The following is an 18,347-nucleotide window of genomic DNA, read 5'->3' on the forward strand; positions in this document are numbered from 1 at the left end:
TTTCTTTTGCAACTTTAAGATATATTTTCTGATACAGTACCTCAAGTTGCATCTTTCTGCTCTCTGTTTTCATGCTTCAGCTTCTGATGAAGCTGTGGATATAATTAAAACTACAGTGTGTTTTGTTCTGAAAAAGAGATCATATTTTACAAATAAATTCACTTTTTGCTTTAAATATCGCACACAATCTTGTTTATGTGCCTGAGGATATGATTGGCTTCAATTTGTTACCACAAATACGTGGTTGATTAGCATCTCTGATAGCTACATCTCAGTTGTGTAAACTGAATAGTTTATGTTTATACAAAGCATCCAGAATATTTTATAATATAAATATTGAAGAATACTATAATTTGCATACTGCCACCATTTGCTGACGGTGGATCAATCTGCAGACCAAATGTTTTGTGCAGCAAAACATTGTAAATAATTATAACTTCTTTTAATAAATGTATGTGCTTTTGATAGAGTACATATTGATTGCCACATTGCAGTTATTCCAAGCTGCTGCTAATACAGTGCAAGTCAAATTTGTGTCCAGTATATTCTCAAATGCTGAGATGGAGTTATCTGGTGAGCATCTCACAAAATAAGTGGAGTAATTGAGGAGTGAACTCCTTTTCTGTCCTTCCATTTCCCCTCTATCTGCTATGCTCCTTGGTGTCTTGACTTAGCAGTTTACAACAGGCCAACAAGACTGCTGTTATTTTTATTCTTTCATGGGATGTGTGTCATTGGGTAGACTGACATTTATTGTCCATCAGTAATTGTCCTTGAGAGGTGATTGGTGAGGCACCTTGAACTTCTGCTAACCATGAAATACAAATGCAGTGCTGTTCTTCATTGCAGATGGTGAGTGGAACAGAAGCAGCTGGGCCTGAAAGGAACAGAGGTGAGCCAGAAAAAAATTAAGTTAATTCATTTTTGTTAATATTTAAGTGTTCTAAATTATTCACAATTACACATTATAATTGGTTTGCATGTTTAACTGGGATTATTTGGATGGCATTTTCTCCTGAAATCAATATGAATTATATATTATTAAATTTGTTTACTCATTTAAAATATCAATAAAATATTTACTATGCTGAGTAACCTGTGTTAGGTAATGACATTGTTATGTATTTCAGATGTTTTAACACAGTTATACCCTTTGAGAAACAAATTCAGTATTTTTTAATGAATTATGCAAATTCTCTTCAGTCAGACCATTGTGTGTGTTATTCTGAACTGGCTCCCATTTCTCAATTCTCCAGATCTCAGCTCTTTAAATGGAAGAACATGAGATCAATTTTGAGACCTCTTGCCACCAAGGAGCAGCTGTCTCCGTAGCTCTTGTATGGTGTAGTTCTCTATGGTGTAATCCTGAAAAGGGTCAGTTGTCTCAAGACAGTGTGGTGGTTGTTGCTACTGACCAGTCCCCAAATCAGCTGAGGTAATCCTTGGAGCTTGCCCTTTTGTTTGCCTCATTGACCTATACATATGCCTTCCAAAGGTCCTACGTCAAACACCTTCAGTTACTTCTTCATTGACCTTGCATTCAATATGAGGTCAAATGTGTAAATATTCATAGATTGCAATGTTCCTTTCCATTCACAACAACTCAGCTATTGAAGAAGACCATTGAACTGCTAAGTGACAAATAATATCTATGCCATGCAAGTGTTGGGCAGTGAGCATCTTCAATTTGAAAGTCCATGCATTTTCCTTTAACATTGAGTGACAAGACCATCGTTGAATGCCCCATTATTAATATCCTGGGATCACCATTGATTGAAACTTAACCAGTTATATATGCACTGGCTACAAGAGCAAGTCAGAGGTTGGGACTTTTGTGTTGAGTGACTAACCTCCTGACTCTTCAAAGCCGTCCATTTATAAGGCACTAGTCAGAATATAATGGAATACTCTCCACTTGTCTGTGCAGCTCCAACAATGCCAAAAAAGCTCAGCACCATCCAGAACAATGCGGCCTACTTGATTGATGCCCTATCCATCATAAACATTCCCTCCTTCCATTGTGGCTGCAGTATGTAATATCTACAAAACGCATTGCAGCAAGTCACCAAACTTCCTTTGACAGAACCTTCAAAATACATGATGTCTAGAAGGATAGGAACAAGTTCTTTGGAACTCTGCCACCCTGGTAGTTTATCTTCAGTCATAGAGTATCCTGACTTGGAAAGCGATGATTTTTCCTTTATTATCATTAGATTAAAAATCTGAAACTCCCTCCCTTCCTGATACTATCGGAATACCTGCACCATTACCATCAATACCCATAATAGGCAGAAATGTTATCAATCAAAAATGGGATGCTGGCTTCCAATTTGGTTGTGTTGAATACGTTCTGTCTATTCCAATAAAGTAGTTGCTATGTCTAAATGTAGACATTGTTCCAACAGTGTTTAACAAGTTTAGAGGATGCTTTTATCAACTTCAATAGCATACATGTTCATTTCAACCCAGAGAAGGAGCATGTAAAAGATGTTCTCAAAGTGTATAATAGCTTAATGAATGAAGACGATGAAACTAAACAACTTTATCAAATTAGGTAAAGGCTAATGGGACAAACGTACAAGCCAGTAAAATGTAAACTTGAGGCTAATATAGGTGAATTAAACTTCACAGAAAAGTGATCAAGCTATTGAATCAATTTCTATATCACTCAGTTCTGGAAACTTTAAAGAAGATACTAGGTTGCATCCAGAGGATGAAGCTGAGAGGCTCATTGGAGATCATCTGAGAACAAGGGAAGCACCTTTGCAGGAGATAAGTTTTCTGTACCATATACTAATGAAACGATTAAAGAATAGTACAGATAAAAGCCTACCCTCCTCAACAGACACTGGCAACTAGCTTTGACTGAGACTGAAGGAACCCACAAGTAACTAAATTTTATACTAATATTTTGAGTATTATACTTGAAGGCAGGGGAGGTAATGATTTTTCTTCTGTTTGTAAATATATCTCAAAACTAATGGATAGATTTCAATAAAACGTAATATAGAGTCAATGGAAGGAATTAGTAGTTTTTGATTCTGAATTTGAATTCTGGAATTTTTTAAGGGTCCATTAACACTGGAGGAGAGAGTAAAATTACTTATTTTAGAATGTTATGAGTTGCCACAGCAGCTGTGGTACAATTCATCTTAACTATCAAAATTTGAACAGAGCTTTCACAGCAGATCATTGCACATAGCCTCAGCCTCAATGAAATATGTGCCCTGACTAAGATATTTATTCTTGCAGTTTTGTGCTAACAGATAATCAACCAGGTTGGGTAAAGTCTCAAGGAAGAGTAATTGTAATAATGCTGAGTTAACATAGCATGGTAAAGGTGTATATTCTGAGTGACATGTATTTCAAGATTCTTTTTGTAGAGTTGGACAGCACGGACACAGACCCTTCGGTCCAACCCACCCATGCCAACCAGATATCCTAAATTCATCTAGTCCCATTTGCGAGCATTTGGCCATTATCCCTCTAAACCCTCATTCATATATCCATCCAGCCTCCACCACTTCCTCTGGTAGCTCATTCCTTACATGCACCATCCTCTGCGTGAAAAAGTTGCTCCTTAGGTCCCCTTTTAAATCTTTGCCCTCTCACCTTAAACCAATGCCCTCTAGTTTTGGAATTCTCTATCTTGGGAAAAAACCTTTTCTATTCACCCTATCCATCTCCTTCCTGATTTCATAAATCTCTGTAAGGTCACCCATCAGCCTCCAATGCTCACGGGAAAATAACCGCAACCTCCTTGATACTTGCTGCACTTCACTGGTGTATACTAAACTTAACATTTTTCTGCAAGTCATTTTTCCACCTACTGAACTATTTACTTCAGTATTGAAAAGGTGCCATATTTCTAGGGGTGCCTCTAACCTCCGATTCTTATACTGAGTTTCCATTCTACTTGTAGTAAAAAGTGAGGTCTGCAGATGCTGGAGATCAAAGCTGAAAATGTGTTGCTGGTTAAAGCACAGCAGGTTAGGCAGCATCCAAGGAACAGGAAATTCGACGTTTCGGGCCAGAGCCCTTCATCAGGAAGCCCTAACCTGCTGTGCTTTAACCAGCAACACATTTTCAGTTTCCATTCTACTTGTCCATTTTGACATTAATCATTGAATTTCACTATTCAAAAAGAGCAATGGATTATAACTTTCAGAAAGCTCCAACCAAAGTACAGATTAATCATGGATGTTTTATTTTCTCTGTAAGATCATTAATTAAAATGCAATCAGCAATTTTACTGCACATTTTAAAAATATATATATTTTAAAAAGTTGTCAGTGTCTACTTCTAGGCGATGATGAGCCTTATATTTATCCCCTTTTGCACCATCACTGGATGTAAGCATCACTGGCATTGCTAGCATTTATTGTCCATCAATAATACCCTCTGAAATGAGTGGTTTGGTAGTCCATTTCAGAGGGCAGTTAAGAATAATCAAATTGCTGTGGATTTGAGGTATTGTGTGGGCCTGACCACATTAGGATGACAGATTTCCATGTTAGGATGCTAGATAAAGGTCTTTGGGTAAATGGGATCAAAGATTATGAGGAGAAAGCAGGATTAAGCTTGACGAGTTGGACAATCAGCTATGATCATGATCAATAGCGGAGCTGGTTTGAAAGGCCAAATGGCCTCCTCCTCCTATCTTCTATATTTCCTTCCCGCAAGGATATTAGAGAAGCAGTTTGTTTCTTACAGCAATCAATGTTTGTTTCGTGGTCACCATTACTGAGATATGATTTGGAGATGCCGGTGTTGAGGTATGAACCTGCACTCCAAGGTCACTTTGTTCAGCAACCCTCCCTAGGACCTTAGCATTAAGTGTATAAGGTAAAAAGAATGATTGCAGATGCTGGAAACCAGATTCTGGATCAGTGGTGCTGGAAGAGCACAGCAGTTCAGGCAGCATCCAACGAGCAGCGAAATCGACGTTTCGGGCAAAAGCCTCATGAAGGATGAACTGCTGTGCTCTTCCAGTACCACTGATCCAGCATTAAGTGTATAAGTCCTGCTAAGATTTGCTTTCTCAAAATGCAGCACCTCACATTTATCTGAATTAAACTCCATCTGCCACTTCTCAGCCCATTGGCCCATCTGGTCAAGATCCTGTTGTAATCTGAGGTAACCCTCTTCGCTGTCCACTACACCTCCAATTTTGGTGTCATCTGCAAACTTACTAACCACCTTCTCTGAGGCTGTAACACTATATTCTGCATTCTGTTCTATTACCCTTATGTACTTATATAAGGTATGATTTGCTTGTATAGCATGCAAAACAATGTTTTTCGCTGTATCGCAGTACTTGTAACAATAATACATCAAATCATTTGCAGAATACTTGCGCAGGTTTTTGTTTGAAATAGTGCAACCACAGCTACAAGGGATTTAAGGATAAATTGTTTTTCATCCACCAGTACAGAGTAGATTTGAAATTCCAAAGTTTAAAAATTCCATATTCTGCAGCCATTGATATTTAAATCATAATGTTTTGAGGTAAAAACTCTGTATTGATAATAAAAATCTTAGAAGCAAAGTTAACATTTTAAATTCATTCATGGGCTATGCCATCACTGGTGACGCTAGCATTTATTGTCTATCGCTGGTTGCCCAGAGGACAATTAAAAGTCAAACATATTGCTGTGGGCCTGGAGCCAGACTAGGTAAGGACAGCAGTTTCTTCCCTAAAATACATCAGTGAACCAGACATTTTTTTCAATGATTGTCAACAGTTTCATTGTCATCATTAGACTCTTAATTCCAGATTTTTAAATTTAATTCAATTTCAAATTGGGAATTTCAAACCTAGATTATTAACTGGGTCTCTGGGTTAATAGTCTAATGGTATCAGTTGATGAAATATATACCTCCACACATAACCTTGAGACCTTAGGCCTTATTGAAGTCAACAGCAACAATGAACCAGGCCATCCTCAACAATGCGGAAGTGGGTACTGCAGATGCTGGAGATCAGCATCAAGATTAGAGTGGTGCTGGAAAAGCACAGCAGATCAGGCAGCATCCGAGGAGCAAAAAAGAATGATGCTTCGGGCAAAAGCCCTTCATCCTTTCCTGATGAAGGGATTTTGCCCAAATTATCGATTCTTCCTGCTCCTTGGATGCTGCCTGACCTGCTGTGCTTTTCCAGTATGACACTAGTATCAACCTCAACAGTGTGCTACCAAGATACCAACCACACGGCTCCACCCACCTGAGGCCCAAGCAGCCTGGACCATTGCTACATAGCCATCAAAGACGCCTATTGCTCCATTTACCATTTGAATTTTGGTAAATCAGACCATAAGACTGCTCCTTTTTCTGCCTTACAAAGAGAAACTGAAGCATGAGGATCTGGTACAGTATCATGTTGCTCTTAGGTAACAAACGAGCTTCTGCATGACTGCTTGGAGTCAGTAGCCTGGTCCATATTCAAGAACTCAGTGGCCAACCTAAATAAGTATGTCAGTACCATCACAGACTGCATCTGTAAGTGTGTAGAGGACTGTGTGGCAAAGAACTTAATCTGAGTGTTCTCAACCAGAGACCATGAATAAACCAGAAGATCAACTCCCTATTGAAGTCCAAGTCTGAGGTGTTGAAGTCGAGTGACCCTGACCTATACAGGAAATTTAGGTATGAACCTCACAGAGCCATCAGGGTCACCAAGAGACCACACCAGACCAGACTAGAGCCCCAGACTAACCACACAAACACAAGTCGACTGTGTCAAAGTTTATAATGGGCTGCAGAGCAAAATTGAGTAGAATTGCTGACAACACTACATCCCTCCCTGATGAGTTCAATGTACTTATGCTCATTTTGAACAGAAGGTCAGTGAAGTTATGTCATCTGCACCCAACAGCCTCAAGTGCACCTGTACCCACAGTCAGAGATGTCAGATCAGCCTTCTTGAGCGTAATCCACAGAAAGCAACTGGCCATGCACTCGGATCCTGCCCGGACCAGCAGGTGGGAGTATTTACAAATATTTTTAACCTCTCCTGACTATGAAATGAGCTTCCAATGTACTTCAAGAAGACCATTATCCCAGTACCAAAGAAAAATCAGGCAACGTGCCTTAATGACTACTGCCTGGTGGCTCTGGCATATATCATTAAAGTGCTTTGAGAGGTTAGTAATGGTACACATCAATTCCAGCCTCCCAGATTGCCTTGGTCCACTACAATTTGCTTATGGGGTCATAATAGGTCCACGGAATCTCCCTGGCCCTACTCTCATCCCTGGAACATTTGAAAAGCAAGGACATTTACATCGGACTCCTATTTGTTGACTTTCGCCCTGCCTACTACATCACAATTTCAACAAAAAGCATCTCTAAATTCCGATACCCAGGATCTGCTCCCCTCTCTACAACTGGATCCTCAATTTCCTGACCTGCAGACTGCAATCAGACAACATCATCTCCCAGTAATCCTCAACACTGTGTCCCATAAGGCTGTGTGCTCAGCCCTGTACAATACTTCTTATTCACTCATGACTGTGTGGCCAAATTCAGCTCTAATTCTATTTACAAATTTGTGATGACACCACTGTAGTTAGTCTGATCTCAAACAGTGACAGTTGTTTGAGACAGAATTTAAGACAGAGATAGACAGCTTAATGGCATGGTATGGAGGCACCAATCTTCTCTGTGTTAGCAAAATGAACGAGCTGGTCATTGACTTCAGGAAGTGGAGTGGAGGACATGTCCCTGTCTGTATCAATGTTGCTCAGGTGGACGTGGTTGAGAACTTCATGTTTCTAGGAGCAAATATCACCCTGGTCAATCCACACTAATGCCACAGTCAAGAAGGCAGACCAGTGCTTCTACTTCCTCCAGCTGGCTGAGGACATTTTGCATGTTGGCAATGACTTACCAATTATTATAGATGCTCTTACAAACCAGCCTATCTGGATGCTGGATAGCTGGGTATGGCAGTTGTTCTTGTCCAAGAACTGCACAAAATTACAGAATCGTGAACAGTCCGTCTCGACTCCATTTACGTTTCCCACTGTCTTGGGAAAGCAGCCAACATAATCAGAGATCCCTCCTACCTTGATTATACTCTCTTCCACCCTCTTCCATGGGGCAGAAGGTACAAAAGTTTGAAAACGCATATCAACAGGTATAAGAACAGCTTCTTCCCCGCTGTTATCCGACTTATGAACAGACCTTTCATCAGAATTCATCCTTCTCTGCACCTTCTCTGTAGCTGTAACACTATATTCTACATTATATTCTATTATCCTGATGTACCTATGTAATATATGATTTGTTTCTTTAGCACACAAAACAAGGTTTTTTTCTCTGTATTGAGATACATGTGACAATCATAAATCAAATTTTATTGAGTTACCTAGAAGATCCAACCTTCTCAACCTCTCCCCTTCCCTGAGGTGTGGTGACCCTCAATCTTACTATCAGCCATTTCTAATGCAACAAGTCCTATGCTCCTGTAAAATTATGGTGACTTTACGAATATAAATAGGCCATTGTCTCCCCAAATGCTTGAAATGCAAGTTATTGAAATAATTTATTTCTGGATATCCTGCCTTTGTCCAACCAAGTGGATGTTGAGTGAAGACATTTGCTAGGGTGTTATTAAATCAGAGCTGAAAATGTGTTGCTGGAAAAGCGCAGCAGGTCAGGCAGCATCCAAGGAGCAGGAGATTTGATGTTTCGGGCACGAGCCCGAAATTCCTGAAGAAGGGCTCATGCCCGAAACGTCGACTCTCCTGCTCCTTGGATGCTGCCTGACCTGCTGCGCTTTTCCAGCAACACATTTTAGTTCTGATCTCCAGCATCTGCAGTCCTCACTTTCTCCTGTTATTAAATCACCCAAGTATAGTAAAGTTGGCATCTTCAGCTAGCAATGGGAAGCATGTTAGCAGAGTGTATCACCAGTCTCATCCTCTGTAATAACTCAACAAAGCTCATGCACAAACCCATGATCTATTCCACTTAGAAGGACAAGGACAGCATGTAAATGGAAACACACAACCTTTAAACTACCCTCCAAGTCACATACCATCCTGCCTTTCAAAAAGGATTTACAAGGATGTTGCCAGGATTGGAGAGTTTGAGCTACAGAGAGAGGCTGAATAAGCTGGGGCTGTTTTCCCTCAAGTGTTGGAGGCTGAGGGGTGACCTTATAGAGGTTTATAAAATCATGAGGGGCCTGGATAGGGTAAATAGATAAGATCTTTTCTCTGGGGCGGGGGAATCCAAAACTAGAGGGCATAAGTTTAGGGTGAGAGGGCAAGATTTAAAAGGGACCTAAGGAGCAACATTTTCACACAGAGAGTAGTATGTGCATGGAATGATATGCCAGAGGATGTGGTGGAAGCTGGTACAAATGTAACATTTAAAAGGCAGCTGGATGGGTATATGATTCCTGATGAAGGGCTTATGCTCGAAACGTCGAATTCTCTATTCCTGAGATGCTGCCTGGCCTGCTGTGCTTTGACCAGCAACACATTTGCAGCTGTGATCTCCAGCATCTGCAGACCTCATTTTTTACACGGGTATATGAATAAGAAGAGTTTGGAGGGATATGGGCCAAATGTTGGCAAATGGGACTAGATGAATTTAGGATATCTAGTCAGCATGGACAAGTTGGACTGAAGGGTCTGTTTCTGTGTTGTGCAGCTATATGGCTATATATAGATAGAAATGAAAGCGGGTAATAACAAATCTGCCAATATTTGATGGCAGCATTACCCAGAATATGACAAGTGATATTGTTTGTATCACAATTATGTTCCAGTAGTTCTGTGTCTCAAGTTGGTTCTGTTTAATAGTGACTCCTCTGGAGTTTGAAGGTTTGCAGGTTTGTGTGCTGAATCTTGTTCACACCATAGCTTTGTCTTCCTCTGAAATGTTAGCTCTCCTGCAGTCAGTTTGAAACTAGTCGCTCCTATTGCTTAGGCAGGAAGGTTTCTCTGTACAGGCCTTTGACTGTCTCCATAGAAACTGTGTCTGTTTACAGCTATTCCTTTCAGCATGGCTCTGTCTCCATACTTGCAGCTTGAAGTAGCCGGTTGCATTACAGATCCAGCATTTTACCAGGCAAAATGTGCAGCAGAGGTGATTACTATGTTTTTTTGCTTATTAAGGATTGCCTTGTTTTAAAAGGCAAGAAACCTATGTGTATAGACTGAACCAGTTTCAGAATCTCATCTGGTTTTACTTCAGTTAAAAAGTGAAAATTTAATACATAAAAATTAGCATATATATGTCAAGTGATTTACTTTCTAAAATTATTAACATGAAAATGCTGCATTTTTTCACATTATTGAGATGTGAGCATTACAGGCTTGTGCAGCATTTATTGCCCATCCCTAACTGTCCTTGAGATGGTAGTAGTGTTTTGCTTTCTTGGACCATTGAGGTTCACCAAAAGGTGCAGACACACCCAAAGTGTTATAGGGAAGGAGTTGTAGCAACAGTGAGGGAATGGTAATATAGTTCTAAGACAGGATGTTATGTGACTTTGAGGGAATTTTAAAGGTTGTCTGTTCCATGTGTGTACTGTCCAACTCTTTCTAGGTGGAATAGATCACAGGTTTGGAAACAGCTGTGGTAGGAGCTTTGTTGAGTTGGTACATTAAGTGAAAGTTTAAGATTGTGGGTGGTGTACCAATCAAGCAGTCTGTTTTGTACCAAGCTGCTTGAGTATTATTGGAGCTGCAGTCACCCAGGCAATTGGCTTTGTGCCTTTCAGATGGTGTGCAGGTATTATGAAGTCAGGTGATGAATTACACACCACAGTATTTCCAACCTGCTTTTATAGCCATGAGTATTTATATGGCTAGCTGGTTTATGTTTCTGATCAATAATATTGTGTAAAGTATTGAAGAATTGTGGGAATGGGTCATTCAGTGGTGATAATGATTGAAGGGGAGATGGTTACATTCTCTTTTTTTGGTGCTGGTCATTGACTGACATTATGTGGCATGAATTTATCAGCCCAAGATGGAATGTGATGTATGACTTGCCCTACACAGACAGTGAGGGCAAAAAATAGTGGAGATCATAGCATGTCAGGCAGCATCCATGGAGAGAAAGCAAGCTAACATTTCACAGGCTGTTTTATCACGTGAGGAGTTGCAAGTGGTATTGAATTATGTGATCATCAATGAACATTCCCTCTTCTAACTTACAGTTGAAGGGAATGCTATTTATGAAACAGCTGAAGATTGTTGAGCCGTGAGCTTCTTCAGCTTGATATTCCGTTAACTGGCTTTCCACATCACAACTATCTTCTGTTGTGTTATTGTGACTCCATCCAGCAGAGGGCTCTTCCTCTTGATTTACTCTAATTTTGTTAGAGGCATTGAGGGCAGTGATAGTGTCCCTATCTGAACCAAGAGGTTCAAGTCTCACCTGTTTCAGAGGTCATAGGTGTGTAATAACAACTCTGAAGAGGCTGATGAGAAGATGCATAGGAAGGAAATAAGCCCTGTCTATATGTTACTAGTCTTTAAAATGCATTCTATGCCATGCTGTTTCCAGGCTTTAGTATTAGATTTTTTTGTAATTTCATGAGACTCACATCTCATATTTTAAACCTAATTCTGCTGCTGGCACGCTCTTTTACATTCACTGAAGTAGGGTTAGTCCTCTGGCTTAAAAACAGAAAGTGCTTGAGAAATTCAGCAAGTCTGAAAAACGCCTGCGGAATAAGAAAGAGAGTTAATGTTTTTGAGTCCAATGTGATTTCTAAAGAGGAGTCATACCAGACTTGAAATCTTAACTGTGTTTTTTCTCTCCACAGATACTGCCAGACCTGCTGAGTTTCAGATTTCCAGCATTCATAGTATTTTGCTTTTACTCAGTTTTGTGGCTGGCTGATATAGGTAGGCGAAGGATATGGCATACCATGACGTTACAGGTTATTATTGAATGCAGTTCTGTTGCTTGCAATGGCCTTCAGCAGCACCTCACAGAAGCCCATTGTTAAGCTTCTAATGAAGAATGAAAATTGTTAGCATTTGGAACCAGTGATAATATAATTGCCCTTGAGACCAAGTTATAGGTTCAAGCCTCACCCCAGAATTTGGATTCACAAGTATCTACAGTCAGAAGCACTGTGTTTCGAATCTCAGTTTATCTAACATGGTAAATTAACACAAAAGATGTGTTTTTAATATATGTGGTTTACAATGAATAGTAAATGGATGGCAGAGAGTTTCAAACTAATTTAATATCCGTGTCCTCCTGCTGTTCGCAAATAACCTTGAGCTTTGCTTTTCATATATTGCTAGGCTACCATCTGTCAGGCGAAACTATAATTGAAAATTAATAAACTATGAGACTTCATTTTATGACCAGCTGAAAAGTGTTGAGAGTGTGATGTTGTAATATCTGACTGTAGAAAGGGATCTACTTCAACAGAAAATATTCACTTGATTAAACAATTTAATTAGAAAAAACTGTAGAAGCTTTCCTGCAAGGACAAACTTTATCGATTTCATTATTGGATAGAGGTCAATATGAGGCAAGCCATTTCAAAGGGTCTGCTTGGAAAGACTTCTCCGGGTGAGAACAGGTGACTTTGTGCGTGTTTTCGTTATATTGAATGCAGATCTTCATTGTAGACCTAATATTGACTGTCACACTCTAAACATACGCTATCAACCAGGGAAGTCGAGTGTTATAAACATACAAATTAGGACCCTAGTAGGCCATCAACCCTTAGGCCTGCTCTGCTATTTTATAAAATCATTGCTGATTGATTTGTGTGCCGAACAATTCCCCATTCCCACTATCCCCTAAAATCTTTGGCTCCCCTGCTAACAAAAAGTTATCCCTCTCCACCTTAAAAGTATTTAGTGATCCCACTTCCACCACCTCCTGATCTAAAGTCACACAACAGTGAGAGAAACAATTCCCTTCATTCTCAACTTAAAAGGGTGACCACTAATTTTAAATAGAAGGCTTTATCCATAATGTCAAAATAGTCCCCATTCATTCAGAGTCAGGGGCCCATGACATCAGCTAACCATGATAGAACAGGCCTGAGGACACTTCTGCACATGTGCTCATCAGTGAATGCACTACTGTTGAAGGGGCCACGTAGATTAGATTGCTTACAGTGTGGAAACAGGCCCTTTGGCCCAACAAGTCCACACTGACCTGCCGAAGCGCGGCCCACCCAGACTCATTCCCCTACATTTACCCCTTCACCTGACACTACGGCAATTTAGCATAGCCAATTCACCTAACCTGCATATTTTTGGACTGTGGGAGGAAACCGGAGCACCCAGAGGAAACCCACACTGACATGGGAAGAATGTGCAAACTCCATACAGACAGTCGCCTGAGGCAGGAATTGAACCTGGGTCTCTGGCACTGTGAGGCAGCACTGTGCCACCGTGCTGCCCAATAGGCACTGGGCAAGGGGGAAGCTGGGGGCCAGGGCATTACTGTGCTAGAAGTAGAGGCAAAGATCTGGAGTGGGAACGGAGGTAGGTCTTGCACCAGGGATGGAGGTGGGAGGGAATGCTGGCATTGTGTATTGGGGTGGGGTTGTGTTGGGGGCAGCAGGAGTTAGCCAGAACTTGAAGCTCTATCTTTCAGACTGACTACTGCTTTCTGTCTCTTGCCTGTAATGTCATATTTCTCTTTGTGTCATCTGCAAGTGGTGTTATGCAAATTCACAGCCAACATTTTAGCAGCATCCCCTAATTGTAGATTCACCGACAAGACAAAACATCCGTTACATGCCTATCTTGTCAAGACCAGCTTCCAAATGTCAATGAAGTCACCCCTCGCTGTTCTAAACCTGCAATCAAAACAAGGCCCGTCCAATATATTTTCGTAAGAAAACCCAATCATTTCCGGTATCAATGTAGTAAACCACCTTCACTATCTCCAACACATTTATATCCTTCCTTTACTAAGGAGACCAAAATTGCACCTAGTACTTGAGATGTGATTGCACCAATGCCCTGGAAACTGAAGCATAACATCATTAGTCTTATGTTCAGTTCCTCTGGTATTAAAGAATAGAATACCATCAGCTGCTTCTTCACTTGCTGTACCTGCTTACTATGTTTTTTTTGTCATTAATGCAGTAGAATACAAATCCCTCTGCACCTCAGAATTCTGCTATCGTTCCCTGTTTAAATAATACTTTCCTTTAGTCTTCCTGCCAAAGTGAACCTTTTCCCAGACAACACTCCATCTACCAGATTTTCACCAATCACTAATAATATGTATAACAAAGTGTCATCTCCACAGCATACATTCTTTCTGACCTTTGTGTCAACTGAACATTTAACTCCCAAGTCTTGATCCCCTCATTTAACTCATGGGTACAAATTGTAAAAAGTTGAAGACCCAGCACAGATCCTAAAGGGACCCCACTCATCACATCCTGCCAGTCAAACAAAGGATTATTAATGCACACTTTGTTTTTTGCCAGCAACCAACCCTTTACCCAAATTCATTTGGTATCCCCACTCCATCAGCTTTTATTTTCTGCAATAATCTTTTATGTGGAACCTTGTCAGAATGTGTCGTGGTGTAATCCTCCACCACTTTACATTGTCACATTATATTAGATTTTGCTTTATAGCTTACACCTTGTTTGTTTCACTTTCTTGAATATTTTACATGTTTTTTGAGCAGTGAAGGAATGTCATTAATTTTGCGCTACATTTAACCCCATCATACTGTTCTGTATTTGTAAAATCTTCTTTGATATCCTGTTTTGATACCATCACATGGATAACTGGTTATTACCTCTCTACCTTATGTAGTTTATACAGTTTTGGATTAGTTGTTACTTTGGTTAGGTCCTCAGCATGTGACTCTTATACCTAGCATGTTAATCTTGCTATTTGGTTTGTTTCCAGCACCATCCTATTTTTCAATTTTTGTAATTATCTTTTGCTTCAATTAATCGAATCATAGGTCACCCTTCACTTGCTATTCAGCTGTTGACACTTTACTCACACGTCTGACTTTTGATCACCTGCAGAGACTTCTTATTCACTATATCAACAGTCCACTCCCACCATTTGTACGATCTTTTGATCTCTCTGCCTATAAATTCTGTTAAAAAGCTCACAGCACCAGGTTATAGTCTAACAGGTTTATTTGGAAGCACTAGCTTTCAGAGCACTGCTCCGTCATCAGGTAGCTGTGGAGCATCATAAGACAGAATTTATAACAAACGATTATAATGTCATGCAACTGAAACGATATATTGAACAAGCCGAGATAGCTATTACATCTTTCATCTTTTAGAATGGATTGCAAGTTTCAGTTCATTAATGTATAACTCCCAGAACTTCTTTTAAGTCACATTCTCGAGATAACTTAAGGTTTTATAAAAAAAAGACAATGCATTAAAGGTGTGAGGTTAGAGACTGTCTGTATCCCAATCTTGAGTCAGACTGGTTCAATTTCCAAAGTAGAAATGTATAAAATGTTACATGGATTGACTGCCTGCAGATTATGTGCTTTTTGAGCAAAATAGAATGTTCCTTTGAACTTCTTTGCTTTTATACTCAAGGCCAGCATACTATTATGAAGGCCAGCATACTATTAGCCTTCTTCACTACCTGGTGTACCTGCAGGCTTACCTTCATTGACTGGTGTACAAGAACAGCCAGATCTCTCTGTACTGCCCCTTTACCTAAATTGATTCCATTTAGGTAGTAATCTGCCTTCCTGTTCTTGCCACCAAAGTGGATAACCATTCATTTATCCACATTAAACTGCATCTGCCATGCATGTGACCACTCACCTAACTTGTCCAGGTCACCCTGTAATCTCCTAACATCCTCCTCACATTTCATCCTGCCACCCAGCTTAGTATCATCAGCAAATTTGCTAATGTTATTACTAATACCATCTTCTATATCATTAACATATATTATAAAAAGCTGCGGTCCCAGCACTGATCCCTGCGGTACCCCACTGGTCACTGCGTGCCATTCTGAAATGGAGCTGTTTATCACTACTCTTTGTTTCCTATCAACCAACCAACTTTCAATCCAAGTTAGTACTTGGCCCCCAATACCATGCGCCCTAATTTTGCTCACTAACCTCCTATGTGGGACTTTATCAAAAGCTTTCTGAAAGTCCAGGTATACTACATCTACTGGATCTCCCTCGTCCATCTTCAGAGTTACATCCTCAAAAAATTCCAGAAGATTAGTCAAGCATGATTTCCCCTTAATAAATATATGCTGACTCTGACCTATCTTGTTACTACTATCCAGATGTGTCGTAATTTCATCCTTTATAATAGACTCCAGCATCTTTCCCATCACTGAGGTCAGACTAACCTGTCTATAATTTCCTGCTTTCTCTCTACCACCTTTCTTAAAAAGTGGTTCAACATTTGCCACCCTCTAATCCGCAGGAACTGATCCCGAATCTATCGAACTCTGGAAAATAATCACCAACGCATCCATGATTTCTCGAGCCACCTCCTTCAGTACCCTGGGATGTAGACCTTCAGGCCTCAGGGACCTATCAACCTTCAGACCTAACACTCTCTCCAACACCAATTCCTGGCAAATATAAATTCCCTATTTTCTCCCTGGAACCAAGAAAATGTTTTCTGATAAGAAGGAAAATGGGCATTTCACTGACAAATACAGGGAAAAGTATTTACTGACACCAATTTTCCATCCATTGGGGCAACTATCTTTTGTGAAAATGGTTACTCATGAAATGCTTGATTCTGTTCTGAAATGCAGGAATCAGGCGAAGATTAATGTGCAATATTTAATACATTGTGTGGACAGAAAACAAAGTTAATATTTGTGCACTATCATGCAATGGTATCCTTAGTAGAAGTCACTGCTAAAGAATTCACTATTTTGACCCCAAATATATCCCAATTGCAAAGAACAATGGAGTGGGGTAGAAATTGCATTGGTAACATTAATCAGCACTGAGACACAAGGAGCAGAATGGGCACTGCATAAAAAGCTGGGCTGGGAACTACTAAAATTTCATTCACTCAAAGTCTTTAGTGCAGCAAGGAATACTCAAAGCACTTTGCCAGAATGTAGTCTGACAAGAGACAGAGACTTCAGAAGAGTGACATAAAATCAAAATGACGGGTTTTAAAGAAGTACTCAAAGGAAGAGAGAAAGGTGAACACCAGAGAGTGTAGGAAGGAATTACAGATTGTAGATCATGACATGAAGGTTTGGCAGGTATTTGGCAAAGGATCTGGAGAATTCAAGAGACCAGAATAACAGGAACGTGAAGCAAACATATTAAGTCTTGAAAAAAGTACAGTCGCAAGTGTGAGGCCATGAAGAGATTTAAACATGAGGATCTGAAGTTTGACTTTCTGACATAGTGGTTAAGAGTCCATAGGTAACTACAGAAGTGATGGGTCAAGGATTTTTGGTGTGGAGTAAAATTCTGACAGCTGAAATAAGTGCTGGAAATACTGTGCAGTTCTGGCAATTCTGAGTGCTCTGAAAAGGAGTAATATTTGATTTGAAGCATTAACTTTGTTCCTCTCACCACGGATGCTGTCAGACCTACTGAGTACTTCCAGCGGGTTCTAGTTTTACTTCAAATCTTCAGCTTCTGCAGAACATTGCTTTTATTTTACAGGCAGTAGAATTCAGGTTGTGCCGACTTTTCTGGATTTTGGGAAGCTTGTTAGGAGAGCATCATCACTGTCAAATCTGCAAGTGCCAAAGACATAACTGAGACTTCCTGAAGTAGATGGATTCTGTTGTGTAAGGGTAGTAGCAGCTTGGAGCAATGTTGCAACTGAATATAAATAAGAGTGTGAGTGGAGTTAGAACATATAATAAAGATCACAGGAAGATTAAGACTAGAAGGAACACTCTGATGGATATTAGGATGACACACTATAGGAAAAACACAGAGAGCACATGGACATGAACATATAGTGTTAGCTACAAGATTCACTGCCTAGAAAATTATGTCAGTAGTGAAGATCAAGAAACAGACTTGAGATCATCTGGAGAAAAGAATTGAAATAACTCCATAGCGGCTGGTATTCTGTCAGCAAGTCAGACTTTATTTACACATGATCAGTCCTTAACTTTAGTACTGCCTCTTCAGAGTCAACTCTGTGTGTCAGGATATATGACACTCCTTTTTTTTTTAATCTCAAAGTGAACAGAACCTCTGACGTTCCTGTTAATAATTTTTTTTGTAAATCTTCATTTATATTCCACCACCAGGAAGAAAGGAAACACACAAGTCGCCAGTGACATGTAGTACCCTTCTTAGAGGGAAATGCTGTGTGATGAAAAAAGTGAAGGGGAGCGCAGGGGTTAAATCAAAATAGAATTGGACGGGGAAATAATACACTCCACTCC

The 18,347-nt window shown here is 40.0% G+C and overlaps 1 protein-coding gene across 1 annotated transcript in view; it reads left to right on the forward strand.

Annotated features, from left to right (window-relative positions):
- The first annotated feature begins 10,014 nt into the window (after positions 1-10,014).
- Positions 10,015-18,347, forward strand: part of ppil6 (peptidylprolyl isomerase (cyclophilin)-like 6) — a 43,982-nt gene continuing 35,649 nt past the window's right edge. The window contains exon 1 of the mRNA XM_060854574.1: positions 10,015-10,098. Within this exon, the coding sequence (XP_060710557.1) occupies positions 10,015-10,098 (84 nt within the window). The remainder of the gene's footprint in view (positions 10,099-18,347) is intronic.

This window comes from Hemiscyllium ocellatum, chromosome 3 (genome assembly GCF_020745735.1).
Source record: "Hemiscyllium ocellatum isolate sHemOce1 chromosome 3, sHemOce1.pat.X.cur, whole genome shotgun sequence".
NCBI classification, from domain to species: Eukaryota; Metazoa; Chordata; class Chondrichthyes; order Orectolobiformes; family Hemiscylliidae; genus Hemiscyllium; species Hemiscyllium ocellatum.